We start from the raw sequence: 16,963 nt of genomic DNA, 5'->3' as shown, positions 1-16,963 counted from the left end.
CAGGGGACACTGTCCTAGGTCACGTAGGTCGTGTTTGGGGTAGGGAGGGGGTTATAGCATCAAGTGAGGCACCGTCTGCTTGCTGCCTCTTACCAACCTGGCCTCAGATCCTGGGTTTTAAAACGTGGTAGGCCCTTCCACCACCATGGGCGGCCAGGTGGCAGGACGCTGGTGGTAGTTACTGAAACGTTATTTGCAGGACCCCGCTAACAGAAGACAAGGGGCTTCCCTCCCCTTCAGTATGGGGGCTGCAGCAGTCACCGTTTTCACTGGCTTCATACTTTTGCCAAGTTGGTCTTTCTCCATTTCATGTCTGCACCTCCCTGATCCCTCCTCCCACAGTTCCCAAAGCATCAGAAAAGGGCACATGGTCACTTATTTATTTTTGATACAAATGTACATGACACACGTCTTGACAGTCAGCCCACCCACCACCACACAGGTCGAGCCTGGCCCCGGGGACAGAAGTGGGGCAGGGAGAGGAGCTGGTAGGAGCTGCCGTCTGCCTCCCCAGGCTGCAGGGGCCCAGACACCGCAGGCGCTGGCCTCTCGGAGGTCACAGGGAGGGGCTCTCAGCTTCGTCGGGGACCCCGGGGAGCCAGCCCCAGGCTCGGGTGCTCAGTTCTCAGCCCCAGCCGGCACTTTCCCCCTCCATAAGGGAGGGGAAGAGAGATGGAGCGAAGTGGTTTTCCTTTAAGTTCATAGAGGGTATGAGTGGGGGGAGCAATGAGGGGAGGCAGAGGGCAGGACCCAGCTGGTTCCCTCCCCCAGCCCCTGGCCCCAGGATGGGGGGGGGGGGTCAACGCCCAACCCTGGTCCCCTCACCCCTCACGAAACCCCAGATGGGCCAGGCCTCTGGAACGGCACTGCCGCCCCGCACACTCACACGCAGGCACACTCAGTTACCACAACGTTAAAATTAAGGAGTGGAAGAGAGGAGAGGAAAAAAAAAAAAAGATTAGACTTTTCCAGTGTTTGCTGCTGGGGACCCCGGGAACACAGGTTGGGGCCTGTGCCCTAGCTGGGGCCGTTTGGCATTGGAGGAGAGAGCAGCAGGGGGCTGGTGGCTACAGGGTGGGGACATCCACAGGTATTATGTACAAGGGGGGATGCCCCCCCACTCAGCCCCCAGGAGGGCTGGACTGGCTCATGGGGGTGGGGTGCATCAGGGGAGCTGCCCCACTTAGAGTGTCCCTACCCGACCCTTGGCTGAGGGTGCCCCCGAGGGCATGGGGTTGGGAGTGCCGCCTTGCAGGCCCCTGCACGCTAGAGGGGTAGGGGGGCTATGTACAGGGAGGGGTGCATGGAATGTGGGGGCAGAAGCTCCTGCCACCTCACCTCCCCATCCTTGGGGGCTCGAGGGGGACGGGCACCAGGGCACCTGGCTGCCGGGAACAGTGGCAGCGCTAAGGGCACTTGGGCCGGCGGCTCGGTGGGGGTGTGGATGAGTGTCTGGAGTGGCCCAGCTCCCACGGCCAGTGAGGTCCCAGGGTGCGGGTGAGGGTTTGGGGACAGTGGTCACTGCTTCTTCTCGCGGGTGGTGATGGTGACCAGCTGCTTGGCGGCCTTGGCGATGTCGTAGGCGCACTGGATCACCTGCTGAGTCAGCAGCTGGAAGTCCACGGGAGCGCCGGGCTCTGGGGGCACCGTCTTCCGGCACTCGCTCTGCAGCCGGTAGGCGCTGGCGTTGAGCAGCCGCAGCGAGCTTCGCACGGGCTCCAGGGCGGGCCTCTGTGGAGGAGTCGGGCCTTGGACGTCCAACCACGAGCCATGATGGGACCCCGAGGGTCCAGGGATCCAACCAGGCCAGCGCCATCAGACTCTCCACACCCGCCCCACCCTGAGGCACCCCCGCCCCCTCCAGGTCCCCTCTCTGTCCCCTGTACCTTCGGGAAGAGAGAGGCCATCTCAGTCACGGCCAAATGGATCTTCTCTGAGCAGGGCACGAAGCTGGGCGGGGGGAGGGAGGGGAAGGGCAAGTGAGGGAAGGGTCCCAGGACAGTGCAGCACTGGTCCCTCCCTTGTCCTCTGCAACACCCCCAGAGGCCCGTGTGAGCCTCTGCCCACCTCTGTACCTGTCATGCTTGAATTCCTGGGCCGCCCGCAGTAACTCCTGAATGTTCTTGGTGACCTGCTCCGTCTTCAGGATGACATCCTCCGTGCTGGGAAGCCCAGGGTCGAGGTCGCCATCCAGGCTTTCCAACTCCGGGTGGAAGTCCTCTTCCTTGCCCAGCTCCAGAAACCTCTTCCCTTCCAGGCTGGGGTTAGAGAGGGAGGATGATTCTAGCCGTGAGTGAGGGCCCTTGCAGACACTCTCACGGACGCTCAGGGGCCACCATCCCCTTTCCCCACGGAGCCTCACCCCAGCAGCGGGTCCCCACTTTGCGTGTTCTCATAGTCACTGTCTGCGCCGCTGCCGTGGCGGGAGAGCTTGCTCTGGAGGGCACAGGGCCGGGGCAGCAGGTCAGGGGTGTGTTCGCGGACCCCCGTCACCTCACCAGCACACCTCTCTCTTTCAGCCCGTCCCTCCCTTGGGCCCTGGGGATGCTCGTTACCGTGTGGCGGCTTCCTTCCTGGGAGCACGACAGCAGTGGGGAGGAGGGAGTGAAGGGCACAGCTGAGGCCGACACCCCCTTCCGGATCTGAAACCCAGGCAGGGCTGGAGTCAGTCTCCTCCTCCCCACCCCCCTGCCTTGCGGCTTCCCTGCAGCGAGGCTGGGACCGTGTGTGTCCGGTCACCCTGTGCCCAGTGTCCCGCACAGAGCCTGGCATCCGCTGGGGCCAAGAACCTATTTGTGGGAATGGACCCACTTCCCAGGCCCTGCTTACCCGGTAAAGGCCGGCAGGGACGTGCACTGAATAGATGGCGTCGTCCTCCAGCTCCTGGGGGTGGCACAGGGGGGTCACAGGGGGCCCTGTGCTGGTCCCAACCCTGTCCCCACCCCACTCCCCTGGGGCCCGCAGGCGGCTCACGGTGCTGTGGAAAGGCTGGAGCCGGGTGGTGAGCTCGTCCCCGGGCGGGACCCCAAAGGGCTTCAGGGCGGAGCCTGGTTCATACATGGAAAAGGCCTGGCGGTCCCTGCGGTGGGTGCTCCCGCCAGGCCCCACGGGTGCGTGCTCAGCTCGCTCGCTGGGGAGGGGGGGTGTGGGCACCGGCCCTGGTGGCTGCCGGATCTGCAGGTTCTCGGCCTGCAGCTTGTGGATCTGAGAGTGAGAGGGGCGTCAGAAACCCCAGGCAGCACCGCCACCTCCCTGAGCGTGCCTCTTCCCCGCCCAGCAGGGCCCGGGAGCCCCCTCCTCACCTCCCTCTGCAGCCTCCGGAGCTCATCGCTCAGGCTGCTATTGACCTTCATGAGCTGCTGCACCTTGGCCTCGGAAGCGGCCAGGGCCTTTTTCAGCTCCAGGTACTCTTGCAGCGTCACAGCCCCGTCTGACAGGTCCGAGGAGTCCATGCTCTGCAGAGGGAGACAGGCCAGTCAGCCCCCTCGTCGCCGCTGGGGCCCCAGGATATGAGGAGTGTGTGGGGGTGTCGGGATGGTTCTCGGACCCGAGCTCGGTTGTTCCGCGTGGCACCAGCACTGCGCAGGGGCTCCTGGTCTGTGTCCTCGTCCGAGGCCACGCTGTCGTAGTCGTGCTGGTCGTCCAGGTCACTCTGGCCCCGCGCGGACAGCTCGAGGTTGTCTGAGGGCACAGGCTTGTCACTCAGGGCCCAGGGCCGCAGCCTGTGTACCGCGCCACCCGGGAGGGAGCGCACCCTGGAGCGGCGCCCTTCCCACCTGTGGGGCTGCCCAGGCTCTTGCCCTGCTGTCTCCTCTTGGCCTCGCTGAGGATGTCGATGATCAAGGTGGCGAACTCCCGGGCGTTAAAGCGGGCCAGCTTCTGTCGCCCCTGGGAGGGAGGCAGGGCCGGGCTGGTGTGAGGAGGCCCATGTGGCTGATGCGAGACGTTGGGGACAAAGCAGCCAGGCCATCCAAGGAGCCCAGCCCAGGGTGATACAAACATGGAGGGCCTGGGGGGAGCTCTCAGAAGCTGGGCAGCGCCCAGGGGCTGCTCACCGAGGGCTCAAAAGAACAGCCTCCTCCCCATTCCCACGTCACGGAGCCAGAGGCCAGGGTGAGCCAGAGGCCAGGGCGAGCCAGAGGCCAGGGCAAGGCCTCGGCCAGGAGTGGGGACGAGCAGCAAACAATGGCCTGTCTGCCGGAAGGGAAGGGCAGGGCCCCGCAGTGGTGACCCAGCAAGGGAAGAGATGGCCCCAGGCCCCATCCAGCCAGCTCACCTGATTCCGTGTGGCTGAGTACTCGGGGTTCACTGGCAGGAAGGGCACGGCGCTGCGCTCGGTCACCAGGGTGCTGTGGTTCTGGGTCGCCAGCCACACTGTGGGGGAGGGGCAGGGGCGGACTGTCCACGGGGGCTGGGCCCGCGGGACAGGCCGGGGCGGGAGGGCCGGAGCACTGCCTTCTGAGCTCCTTCCCAGGCCCGAAGGGCCCCCAACACTGGTATTCAGAACACAAGTAGTTTGGGCCAGGGAAAGGCTGGGTGAGGCCAGCTGGGGACTGACAGCAGAAGAGGAGACTCCCTCCCGCCTCTGGGCTGGAATCCACTATAGCCAGGAAGGAGGGATGGAGGGGCGGAGCAGGGCTGGGGAGAGAGCCAGAAAGGGCGGCCACTGGGCGGAGAGGAGCCCCGGTCCAAGGGGCTAGGGAGAGGAGCAGGCTGGCTGCCTCGAGCTCGGCAGCTCTGCCCACTGGCCAGGGCCGCTGGGCTCCCAACTGGCAGGACTCACGGGCAGGCCTGCCAAGCAGACCAAGCCAGGCACCTCTTCCTAGTCCTGGCGAAAGAGCCACCCAGGTACCAGCCCTCCCCGGCTGGCAGGGCCTCCATCCCCTCTGCCCAAGACTTCCATGCCCTCCTGGCTCACCAGCGTCATTTTCCCTTCGATCCACCTCGTCATACACGTCCATGGCTAGTTCCTCAAAAAGCCGGTTGCTGAGCTGGAGGCAGAGAAGGGGACCCGGGCCCTGTCAGTTCAGCCAGCCCCAGTGCCCACCGAGCCAGTGCCCCAGGGTCTTGTACGATGTGGGCAACGACTTGTGTTCCCCAGCTCTCCCCCCGTCTCAACTGGAAACCGGGGCGGGCAGGGGTCTGTCTGCCCAGCTCTGAGGTGGGAGAAAGAGGGAGACCAGGGCAGACAGTTAGTGCCCATGAGGGTAGAGACGAAGGAATTCCCCTGGGAGCCATAGGAGGGCAGAGTCAGAGTCACAGACGAACAGTGGGAGGTGGGAGACAGGAGACTGGGGAGACTAGAGGGCGGGGCTGTCACAGGAACAGAGGGTCAGGGATGGGGGCACCCTGTCTGAGCAGACTCACCGCCTGCAGCTTCTTCTTGGCAGCTTTGGCCAACTCGGACAGGTCCAGGCTGTGGACGAAGGAGGGAGACGGGCACAGGGAGGAGGGGAGAGGCCAGATGTGAGAAGCAGCCAGGCCCCTGCCAGTGACCTCCCAAACATGCAGGGACCCCAGGGAGATGACATCCCAGGTGCTGCGCATCAAGTGCCTCTCTGCCCCGCCCCTCCTCCAGGGCCTGCCCCCGAGCAGGCACGTATACCTCTGAGACATGCACTTTTGCCGAGATCTAAGTCCAGAGGAGGCAGCAGAGGAAAGAACAGGACAAGGTGGCAATTACCCAGGAGCAAGGCACACAAACTCCCGCGCCAAACTCAGACCCAACTCCGTGCGCATGCCAGACCCGAGTGTACCAAACCCAGCTCATCGTCCCCCAGCCCACTCCTCAGCGGCTGGCGTGACCCAGTCGCCCTGCACCAATGTCAGCTCTGTGCCCTGCAGCCTCCTGCATCCTCAGGCCCTGGCCAAGCCTTCCCAGGTGCTGCCATTTCATCCTCCTGCCTGGTCTTTGGCAGCATTTTTCACCCATCTTCCTGCGTCCAGCCCTGCCCCTGCAATCCTCTATTCAGCCACAAGCCAGGGCATTTTGGACACATCTGGCTGCGCCATTCTGGCCTTAGAAACTTTTTCAATAACAGGGTATGTATGGCACACTTCAACAAAAAGCTCACTTTAAAAATATGCTAAGGAATTCCCTGGCGACCTAGTGGTTAGCATTTAGCACTTTCACTGCTGGGTCCTAGGTTCAGTCCCTGGCTGGGGAATCAAAATCCTATAAGCCATGTGGCGTGGCAAAAAAAAAAAAAAACCCCAAAAGCCTTAATGCTTTGCATGTACTATCTTATTTAGTGTTAACAGTCCAGAAAGATAACTAAGGCTCAGAGAGGTTAAGGAGCCTGTCTGCACTTACACAGCCAGCCAGTGGCAGAGCAGACTCCACACCTCCATGTCAGAGCCCCTCTGCTCCCACGACAGTCCCAACTCACGTCGGGGCTCAGCACCAGCCACTCTCTCCCCCCCACCTCTCGTCCAGTCCTGCTCCAGGGATTCCCTGCCTCTCCCATGCTCCAGCCTCGAGGTCTGCCTGCAGCTCCTCGCACAGCACTCTCAGGTCTGTGCCTCTGCCTCTCTGGCCGCACTCCCCACACAGGACTGCAGTTGACTAGGGCCCTGGCCACCCTGTTGGGATGGTGATACCCCTAAGCACCGGGATCACGCCTGAGGTACCTCTGTGTTCCAGGGCCAACAACAGCTGGCACCGCAAAGGTGCTCAGCTAGCATCTCATCGAGAACCTGCCTATGTGCGTTTACAACACACGAACACACACAAGCAGACAAACACACCAGGCAGAGTCAGACCAGAGAAATGGGGGGAGTCTTGGGGGTCTCAGAACAGAGAAGATCTGGGGCTCGAGGGACCTGAGGGGTCCAGGCCTGACCAGGGCTGTCTGCCCACGTGGGCTTCGGAGCAGGAGGGAGCCTCTCCAGATCCAGGCCAGCAAGCACAGCTCGGCCACAAAGGGCAGCCACCAGGTGGCGCCAGCGCCCATCCTGCGCACGCGTCCCCCACTGCCTGGGCTCCTGGGGCCTCTCACACAAGGGGTGGGTAACACGTCTCCTGGCCTTGTGCCCCCAGCCCCTGCCGGATTTCTGAGCACACCACAGAAGCCTAGCAGAACCCCAAAGTTAGTCAAATTCCCGGGGTCCGCCACGTTTTCACTGAAGAGCAAAAATCTGTCTAAAGATTTGACAGTTGGGGTCAGTGCCCCTAACAGAACCCAGAGTTCCTGGTCTGGGGGTTGGGGGGCTGTTTCTTGCACTCAAGCCCTATGTGCTTGACAGCCATGGGGGTCAGGCTGCTGGCCACAGGCTGAGTGGACATTTCTTACCTGCCTTGGGGCCCAGCATTAGGGAGTGAAGACCAGACTGTGATAGGCTTGTGCTTCCAACCCCTGAAGGGGGGTGGGGGCAGGGGTGCAAGGTCCCTAAAGCCTGAAGAGTTGGGGGGTGGGGGTTCTGGGGGTTGGGCATCCTCATGGCACCCAGCAGCCTCTGGGAAGGGGCATCAGGTGGGCACTCACCTGTCTGCCATCTGTGGGATGATGTAATGCCCATTCTTGTGATCTGAATAAAAATAAAAATGCCAAGTCACTGGTGCTGGGTGGCCTCAGCAGCTAGAAGCCCACCCACTGCCATGAGCAGGACTTGGCACCCAGAAGGGACAGGGAAAGGGAGGAGGGCAGGCTACCCCCAAGGGCCCTGGGAACTGGCTGCAAGTTATGCCCACCCCCACTCCCTACCCCAACATGCTGCAGCCCAGAGCCTGCAGCGATTTCACAGGAGCCAGTTGCCTAGCAACACTGTTCCCCAGCGGGCTCTTGTCACCATGGCACCTGCTGCTGGGGTGTGTCTGGGTCCCACCTGCCTGGCCCTGCCAGGCCCGCCCCACACTCTGCTCACCCGGCTTGCGCCCACAGAGATAGAAGGCCAACCGGTCAGTGAGCTCGTACTGGCACTCGACTAGCCGTTCCGCAAGCTCATGGTGCCCCGCCTGCCTGTGGGGAGGTCACACGGCTCAGCCCTTCAGCCGCAGTCCATTGCCCACACCCAGCCAAGCCTCACCCTTTGGCTGGCCCTTACCTGGCATAATCAATGGGTGTACGGCCGTTAACATCTGGGGAGCCAGGGTCAGCCCCATACACCACAAGCAGCTCGGCCTGCAGCGTCTGACCTGCCTTGGCAGCCACATGCAGAGGTGTGGTGCCCTTTTCGGGGTGGAAGAAGTTGGCCTGGGCACCCAGGGACAGCAGGCGCAGACATGTCTCCAGGTTGCCCGTTCGCACGCTTGAGTGCAGTTGCTGCGAGGAGCACAGTGTGCAGTAAATGGGTGTGTGCCCCCACCTCCCCGCCACAGCACCTGGTCCAGGCCCCCGGGACTCTGGCCAGCTCCCAGGACCCGGCTGCAGGCAGGTTGTCAGGGAGGACTGAGGGCTGCACTTCATGCCCATGAAGCACAGCTACAGTCAGTCACCACTGACCAACCGTGAGCATGCAGTGCGCTCGGCTTAGAACAGACACTGTCCACGAGGTAGATACTCTTTCTTTTCCATTTTACAGATGAGAAAATGGAGGCTCTGCCCAACGTTTTCTGGCTCTTGGGTGGCGGCTGGACGATTTTAGCCTTGCGTGTGCACTTGGAGCACAGGGGCCTTGATCGCACGTGGCCTGAGCATGCAATCCTGTCCTTCCACTGTGCCTACTGTTCTCGCCTGACCTGGCTGCCTTGGGGACCTAGGGCTCAGTGGGGATGGCATCATGGGTGAGGATGGGCCTGGTCCCCTTCCAAGGTGCCCCACAAACCTTGCTGAGGTCTTTGGCGGTGACTCCGTCATCGTCCCGGCAGGGCAGCTTGTGCACAAAAGCCAGCATCTGGTACTTGGCCCTGATGAACTCAGACTTGATGGGGCTGCACGGGGCACGCAGGAGGAAACGGGGAGCAGAGCGGGAGAGGTCAGGCACCAGGCCACCTCCCAGGCTCATGTCCCGACCGCACAGCCACAGCCCCCACCCCTCACGCCCAACTCACTGGACTTTGTCTTGGGGGTTGGCTTTACGCCGGCCGCTCTGCACCTGCGCGGGGTCCAGCAGGGAGTGCTCCCAGATGGAGTTGGCCCCGTTGCTGGCGAGCGTGTGCACCATCTGTGGGCAGGAGGCACCAGAGTGAGCATGCCCACTGTGCACCAGCAGACGCCTCCGAGTCCCGAACTGGATGCAGCACCAACAGGCCTACTGTGTGCCTGGCACTGTCACACCCCCAACCCAGTCTGGCTATCCAAGGATGTGGGTCCGGTTGAGCACTTCAGGGGTCGTGGTGGGTATACTGAGGCTCTCAGCGGTTAAGCTCCATACTGCACGTTCAGGAGTGGCAGAGTTAGGGTGAACGCCCAGGTCTGTGTGGCTCCAGTCCTGGTGGCCTTGTCTCTGTGCCCAGGCGGCAAGGGGCAGGACTAGGCTCTGCCGCGGGTAGGGGGCCCCGGGCAGCTGTGTGTGTGGGCATGGGGGAAGTGTGCCTGCGTTCAGCATGCCCTATGGTAAAGACAGGAAGCAGCCCGGGTACCTGCAGCAGGGTGGGGGGCCAGGCGCTGTGGCGGAGGTGCTTGACAATGGAGATGTGGCGGCCCAGACTCCGGTGCACGCTGCAGCACTCGTCACACACCAGCACACCCCTGCTGATGGAGGCCCAGCCGGGGTCTGCGGGGTGAGCAGGGAGAAGGGTCAGCCACAGCCAGACGGATAAGCCTCCCGAGCACGGCCCTGGACCTGCACTGTGCTTAGCTCTCCACGCACAATTTGCACACTCAGTCCCCTAAGGATTGGGGAGCTGGGCCACTGAGGGCGCTGAGCTCTGGAGGAGGGCGGGAGGGACTCCCTGAAGGCTTGCTCCAGCGGCCACTTACGGAGCCAAGCCTTCTCCTACACGTCTCTGCCCCTGGGGAGGTGTGGTCCCCAGGGCCTCCTAAGTGGGCACAGCTTCCTGTGCTGCAACCACTGGTGCCAGGACCACAGTCCTTCTCCAGGGAACAAGACTGCTGCCCTAGCCCTGCCCCTGGGAGGCACGAGTCCCCAACGACTGCATGCCACACCCCCAAGAGACACTCCTGTGTCCGGACCGGTGCCACAACTCTCCGCACCCAGGCTTCTTTTGGAGTCACTGGCCCACCTGTCTGACCCATCACACCCTCCAGGGGCGCCCGCGTCTGCCCTCACCTGGGCAGGTAAGAGGCCTTTTCATGGCAGCCTACCACCACCATCACTGATGGGTAAGCTGGAGCCCCGCTTAAGGGGGATGGAGGGGGCAAAGGAACTAACACTGCCCGAGCACCCACTGGGGACCAGTTGGGTTTGCCATCAGTATGGCGCCTCTAACAACTGTCAGGCAAGGCGGGAAATACTACCCCCGCTTCACTGACAAGGAACCCGTGTCTCAGAGATACTAGGGTGCTTAGTCAAGGCCACCCAGCTCATGAGGGGGATTGCTGGGATGTGAACCCAGGTATTTAGATGTCCACACCAGCCGCTCTTGCAGCCCTGAAGTGGGCGACCCCAAGTGGGCAAGAGCCCTGGGAGTCACTTTCTACTCTTTGAGAAGTGAGCTTTGCAAGCAAGCAGAGGGACCAGAGAAGGGTGGGAGTTCCTGGGGTCCTTCTCAAGGGCAGCAGAGATGCCTCCCACCCCAGGCCCCTTGCGGGAGGGGGAGGAGACAGCTGCATACAGCTCAGGCTACGGAAAGGTCACGGGGAGAAAGCAGCCATTGTGTGTGGCCGGAGAGTGGGGGCGGGGAGCCGCTCTCCCAGGACTCTCTGCTCTGCCCAGCCCCCTGCCCGCCTCAGAAGCCCCATCCTGGGGGGTTGGGTGGGGGGCTGGCTCTCTGCCTTGCCCCTAGTGCTCAAATTGTCCACAGTGGTCCCCACTGGGGGAGGGGACAGGCTAGGGGCGATGAGAGCCTCTCTAAGCAGAAGGCAGTTCTCAGGCCCCTCCCCGCGAGGACTCCATCAGCGCTCCCCAGGGCTGTGAGGAAACTGAGTCAGCGCAGCCTGAGCTGCGATGGTGTCTTCTCCGCGGCACAGAAACAGGAAGAGGAAGGAGCAGCCCCTCTCTCTGGGTCTGGGTTTTAGGGATCTGCCCCCAAAACATGACAGAGGGGTGCAGCAGGTGCCCCCACCCAGCTTCATCGGAGGCTGACTCTGGGGGGCCACCATCTCTGCCAAGAGGGGGAGCCCTAGAGCAAACAGGAGCGCTGGCTTGACCCAACCGGTCTGGCCTTCAGGCAAGGAAAGCTCCCTCCCCCGCTCCAAACCCCACTGGGTCAGGGGTCTGCCTGCCAGCCACCTCTGGCCAGCCCAGGCAGGAAGCTGGAAATGACGCAGCCCAAATTCCTCTTGTTGAAATGGTGGGGTTTCCTGTCAGCAGGGAGCCGCCCAGGCCAGGATCATAAATGGGCCGCTCTAAGGCCTCCACCCCAAGCCCATGGTCCTCCCGGAGGAGCCAGGCCTGGACGGGCTGGCCAGCCATCCAGCGCCAGAGCAGACACGGTAACCCTTGAAGGCGGCAGGGACCAGGATCTGGACAAAGGGGTCCAGCTCTCCACTCTCCCAGCCTGGCGGAGGGTCCTCCCTCCTACAGTGACCTGAACCAGGTGGGCAGGGGAACACTGCCCTGGTCTGGGGCACAACGGTGCCAGCTCGGTTCTGGGTGACATAAATGGGTCACTCTGCTCCCTACTTCCTCTGCCCAAGGGGCCTGGGCCTCCCACAGCAGGCGCCCCCATGCCCCACCTAGGCCAGTTCCGAAGGTGAAAGACCAGGAAGGGGTTCTGAAAGTCAAATGGCTACTGCAATTTGAGATTAAGGGACCCGTGCCCCCTAAAAGGCTTCCAGGACCAAACTCGGGGCAGAAAGGACAGGGAACGTGAGGGTTAGGGGGTGCGGCCACCTCCTCAACATCTGCCAAGTTTCCTGCCCAGTTGGCAGTGGCGGGTGGGGCTGGGGCGCAGGGGTCCTGTGTGTGCGCCAAGTGGCAGGAGTGGAATAATGCGAACCAGCACCAAGCTCATGGATGCCTCTCCTAAGGGGAATTCACGCTGCTGCTGCTGCTAAGTCGCTTCAGTCATGTCCGACTCTGTGCAACCCCACAGACGGCAGCCCACCAGGCTCCCCCGTCCCTGGGATTCTCCAGGCAAGAACACTGGAGTGGGTTGCCATTTCCTCCTCCAATGCATGAAAGTGAAAAGTCAAAGTGAAGTCTCTCAGTCGTGTCCGACTCCTAGCGACCCCATGGACTGCAGCCTACCAGGCTCCTCCGTCCATGGGATTTTCCAGGCAAGAGTACTGGAGTGGGGTGCCATTGCCTTCTCCAAGGGGAATTCATACCACCACTCAAAGCCATCAGTGGTCTCTGGGGCCAGTAGCTAGCCTTTCCTATCTAGGCACTTGGGCAAGAGGGAGAAGCCCATCATCTTGAAAGCAGGCAAGAGTAATCTACTCCATGGGACAGAGGTCACAACGGAGGTTCCCTGTGGGGGCGGGGGGCGGGCCTTGACACAGAAAGCCCTGTAGAGTGTTGGGCGGGCTCTACTTCTAGATCGGAGTTGTGGCTACAGAGTTATGTATGTATACAGGTAAAGACTCATCAGGTTACAGAGTAGGATACAGGCACTTTGTTGTACAGAAGTTGTGAGTGTGTGCTAACTCGTATCTGACTCTCTGCGATCTCATGGACTGTAGGTCCCTCCCGCTGCCGCCCCCCCCCACTCCAGCTCCTCAGTCCATGGGATGTTCCAGGCAAGAATACTGAAGTGGGTTGCCATTTCCTTTTCCAGGGGTACATAAGCTACACCTCTGTGAAAGAAAAAAGCTCAGCATTCACCCCAGCCCACAATTTACATCATGAAGAGACAAATGAGACTGCAGGTTCCCAGATGCCTTTAGCTGGTGCCCAGCCTTGCTGACTCAAGATGCCTGTTAAGATGGGCATTGTGAGGGCTTCACGTCTGTGCCAGGGGCTGCCCGAGCCAGGGGGCTGCCCGGGGGCCCAGGGCGCAAGAGGCAGGCCCTTAGAGATGAGGTGGCTGTGCGGCAGGTGGAGTGGACGGGCAGGAGAGGGGAGATACACATCCTCCAGGGTTCCCAAGGCAGGTGCGGTCACAGACGGTGCCTGGCGAGGCAGCACCACCGCCAGGGCCGGCAGCCGTGCCACGCTCACAACACTCAGACTTGTCTCATGCACCCAAGCCTGGAAGGAGGGTGGAGCTCTTTGGGGTCAGGCTCATCTTACCTTTTACCTCAAGACCCCGCAAATCAACCAATCACAGAGAGACCACGACCCCACTCCCAGGGCTGGGTCTGCAGGGCTCTGAATACGGTGAGAAGCCTACAACTTCAGGTAGGAACCACATACCAATGAGGGGGCTCCCAACTGCTAGTTTCCCTCCAGCTGGGCTAGAACCTGGGCTGTTCTAGGTCCCAGACTGAAAAATGCCCCAAGAAGTCAGGGTCCTGAGAAGCCTCCAATCCCTTGGGGGAATGCCTGCTCTGTGCTAGAAACCATGCTGGGTGCTGGGGTGAACAAGACTTTATCAGCACCCTGCACGCCTCACATCCTCACCTCAGCACCTGCCTCCTCCTGACCTGCTTTCTGGATCGGGGCCCGAGGTGGGGGCGGAGGGAGGGGGTTCCCAGGAGCACACAGGACTCTGTGGGATGAGGACCGGGGATAGGAGCCAGGCACCCCAACACATGAGAGACACACCACTCCTGCCCATGCCCACTGGGCATCCAGAGGCTTCTAATCAAGTAGTCAAAGGCAATGGAGAAAGGACAACTGCCTTGCTAATGCTGCCCTACGTCCCCCTGCCCAGAATCAGGACAGCAGACTGGAGATGGGACGGTCCTCAAAAACCATTTCTACTCCAACTTCTTGGCCTCAGAGTTGAGGAAACTGAGACTCAGCATGTTTTAGAAAAGTCTTGCCATGAGTCACAGAGTAAGCTAGAAACAAAGGCAACACAAAAATCCAGGTTTCCATGATAAAGTGTCTGTTAAGCAACCCCCTCCCAGCCACACCTTCCCTCCCCACCAATGCTCCTTCCCTCCTTCCACGGAGGAGAGGGGCAGCCTGGCAGAGGGGTAGGCGGGCAGAGGGGCAGAACAGCCTTGGACCAACACACAGAAGGCAAGCTCTCCTCTTAGCCCTTAATCCCCCAGACCTGCCTGCAGTTGGGGGGAAGGAAACAGTAGTTTCTAACTAACCAGAGGTAAGGACACCCCACATCCCTGGACACACAGCTTCCTCAGGGCCCTCTAGACCACGGTATGCCCTGAGAGGAGGCCTCAGGGTCACAGCCACCCAGACCACCATGCTCCTGCCAGGTTCCCACAGCGCCCAAACACTCAAGCTTGGAGCCACTGAAACCACCAGAGCATCTGTGGGTCTCAACCTGTTGGGGTCCTGTTGTTATTTACTCTCTCAAGACATGTTCGACTCTTCTGCAACCCCATGGACTGTAGCCCGCCAAGGCTCCTCTCCCCATGAGATTTCCTAGGCAAGAGTACTGGAGTGGGTTGCCATTTCCTTCTCCAGGGGATCTTCCCGACCCTGGGATTGAACCTAGGTCTCTTGCATTGGCAGGTGGATACTTAACCACTGAGCCACCAGGGAAGCCCTGGGCGTGTCCAAAGGGTGGCAGGAAGTTATGGGCCACAAAACAGCACCCCACACTCTCTACTTAATTGTGCCCAGAGTCCTCCTGGAGTTCATGGACCCTCCCTTGAGCCTGCCCGGAGATCTCCCAGGGAGATAGCTCCTTTTCTAAAGAGAAGATGGTCAAGGGCCAGGGCTTCGTTTCCCCAAGCCAGCTGCGGAGCCCGATCATTGGCAGTGTCCTACAACATCAGAAGGGAGCAGCCTTTCCGGGTCATTTCTCCTCACTTCCTTGGCAGGTCAGGGGGGTTTCACATCAGCCTGGACCTGACTCGGTGGGAAGAAGGGAAACAGCACCGAAAATACAGCCAGGAGGCAGGCCACAAAGCCAGGTGGGTCCCGGGAATGTAGGCACCCCTCCGCATGCTTCCTACCCATTTCTGGTCAGGCTGGGCTAGGGGACAGGGAGAGAGGTCTGTGCCCAGGCTGGGGTATGGCCAAACCCATCTTCCAAGCAGGCCTTACTGGAGCACAGGAAAAGCTGAGGCTCGTTGTCCCGTTACCAGGCCTGCGGACACCTCAGGGGACGATGCCCAAGCCTGTGGTGGCTCTGAACACCAGGCCCTGCGAGGAGCCTTGGGAGCCAGGGGCAGGGAGTCCTAGGAGCAGCCACCCCGCCGTCTGCTCCCGAGAAAACAGAATCCAGACAACCCCCCACCCCACCCCTGCCCATCTGCCCGCTTTCTGCCCCTTGCCCTCCGCCACCCCTACGGGCGCGCAGACCATGAGAGCAGCAGGTGCAAGACGCGGGGGTGGCCCTGAGATGACACAAAACCACACTCGCCCCCACCTCCGAAGCCCGGCCGGCCTCCGCCAGTCCTCCTGGCCACCCTAGGCTGGCGCTTCCGTTTGGATCCAGAGATGGAAGGCGGGGGGAGCGGGGGAGGGTGGGGGGCGCCAGCTGAGGGGCGGGAGGCGGTGCCGGGAATGTCCTTCCTCGCTGGTCCACGGACGCGAGCAAACCGCGGCCCCCCGAGCGGCCCTCCCTCCAAGGACGCGGCTCCGCAGCGGCCCGGGCGGGGGCCGAGACCGGAGGCCGGAGGCCGCAGCCCCCAGCCCCGCCCCACCCTCCGGCCCCGCACGGCGCGCCCGCCAGGCCCCGGCGCCCGCCCGGCGGCGCCTCGGTGCACGGTCCCGCCCCCGGCCCGTCCCCGCTTACCCGGGGCGCTGCAGTCTGCACACACCTCCGCTCGCGGCCCCTTCCGGGACATCCTCAGCGGCGACGCGGCCGCAGCCCTCTGGGCCAGCGTGGGGGGCGCGGGCGGCGGGCCCGGGCGGCGGCGGCCCCTGCTGCCCGGCCCGGCTCCGGCAAGGCCCCGGCTAGGCTCCGCGCGCCCGGCCAACCGTCCGCCCCCGGGGCTGGCCCGGAACCCGCCGTGCCCGCCCGCCCGCTCGCCCTCGGGCGCCCTCCGCCCCGCGCCGCCCCGCGCCGCCCCGCCGCCGCTCGCTCTCTCCGCCCCCTGCGCGGCTCCGGGCCGCTCCTGCAGGAAGCGGCGCAGGCCCGGCCCACCGGGGGAGGGGCGGCCCGCACACCCGCCCCGCCGCCAGGCCCAGCCCGCCGCGCCTCCGGGAGAAAGGAAGCCGGGAGCGCGGGCGGGAGGGGGCGGGGGCGCTTAAAGGGGCCGCCGCCGCCGCCAGGCCCGAGCGCGCAGCGCCGCCTGCGGCCCGGGCCTCGGTGCGCCCCTGCCGCCGAGACGCTGCGAGTTCGCCTCACAGCCTCGTCCCCTTCATATTCGAGGCTGAGGGTGGCCTGAGGAGCTCGGGCCCAGGGACAGTAACCCCTGGGGATCAGAGAAGAGTGAGGAGCTGGAGGCCCCGGCCCCCCCCTTATCCAGGGGCTGTGGTTCGAGGTACCCGTTTGTCTGTTTGGGTTGAATTGTGCGTCCCGGTCCTCCCGTGTATCCACATTTGTGTGTCCAGGTGTGTGTGTGGTCCCACTCTTGCTGACTAGCCCACCGCCAACAATATGGACGGCCAGGTGCCAGAGGTCATGCAGTGAATCCCCCAGTCTCCGGGCTAAAAAGACATCTATCCGTCCTCCATGCTTTCATCCAGAGAGAAAAGAATCTGGACAGTTTTGTTTTTTTTTGTTGAAGACCTCCTGAGGAGTGAACACTGTGCCTGTGTGCAGAAATATCCACTTGGTATCAGTGTTGTATACATCAACGGTATTTCTGAGCCACTAGGGGTGTGTGTCCAGGGCGTGGGCATATAACATATAGGGATCCTTTCTGTGGTGGTCTTTCTTCCTGGACTTCACGGGGAGACTCACTGGAGGGGTGGGGGTGACAGGGAGAGGAGG

General features: G+C 62.4%; 1 protein-coding gene across 3 annotated transcripts; it reads right to left on the bottom strand.

The window, feature by feature from the left end:
• Positions 1-366: 366 nt before the first annotated feature.
• Positions 367-15,992, bottom strand: GIT1 (GIT ArfGAP 1). Of its 3 annotated transcripts, none has more exons than XM_025280965.3 (21): positions 15,821-15,992; positions 9,521-9,654; positions 8,990-9,102; positions 8,764-8,869; positions 8,044-8,261; positions 7,864-7,958; positions 7,485-7,527; positions 5,606-5,632; positions 5,368-5,416; positions 4,919-4,991; positions 4,277-4,374; positions 3,777-3,888; positions 3,548-3,681; positions 3,303-3,455; positions 2,974-3,204; positions 2,830-2,883; positions 2,556-2,642; positions 2,363-2,436; positions 2,076-2,258; positions 1,887-1,950; positions 367-1,731 (listed from the first exon to the last, which is right to left on the bottom strand). In XM_025280965.3, exons 1-21 carry the CDS (start codon positions 15,870-15,872, stop codon positions 1,519-1,521), a joined length of 2,313 nt encoding a protein of 770 aa, XP_025136750.1. In that variant the 5' UTR covers positions 15,873-15,992; the 3' UTR covers positions 367-1,518. The 3 variants fall into 3 exon arrangements, with proteins under 3 accessions (XP_025136750.1, XP_025136749.1, XP_025136748.1); XM_025280964.3 differs by having other exon boundaries at positions 2,556-2,573; positions 15,821-15,988; XM_025280963.3 differs by lacking the exon at positions 5,606-5,632 and having other exon boundaries at positions 15,821-15,985.
• Between the last annotated feature and the right edge of the window lie 971 nt (positions 15,993-16,963).

This window comes from Bubalus bubalis, chromosome 3, assembly GCF_019923935.1.
Source record: "Bubalus bubalis isolate 160015118507 breed Murrah chromosome 3, NDDB_SH_1, whole genome shotgun sequence".
Taxonomy (NCBI): Eukaryota; Metazoa; Chordata; class Mammalia; order Artiodactyla; family Bovidae; genus Bubalus; species Bubalus bubalis.
The sequence above is the reverse complement of the archived record's forward strand: the minus strand, read 5'-3'. Positions and strand labels throughout refer to the sequence as shown.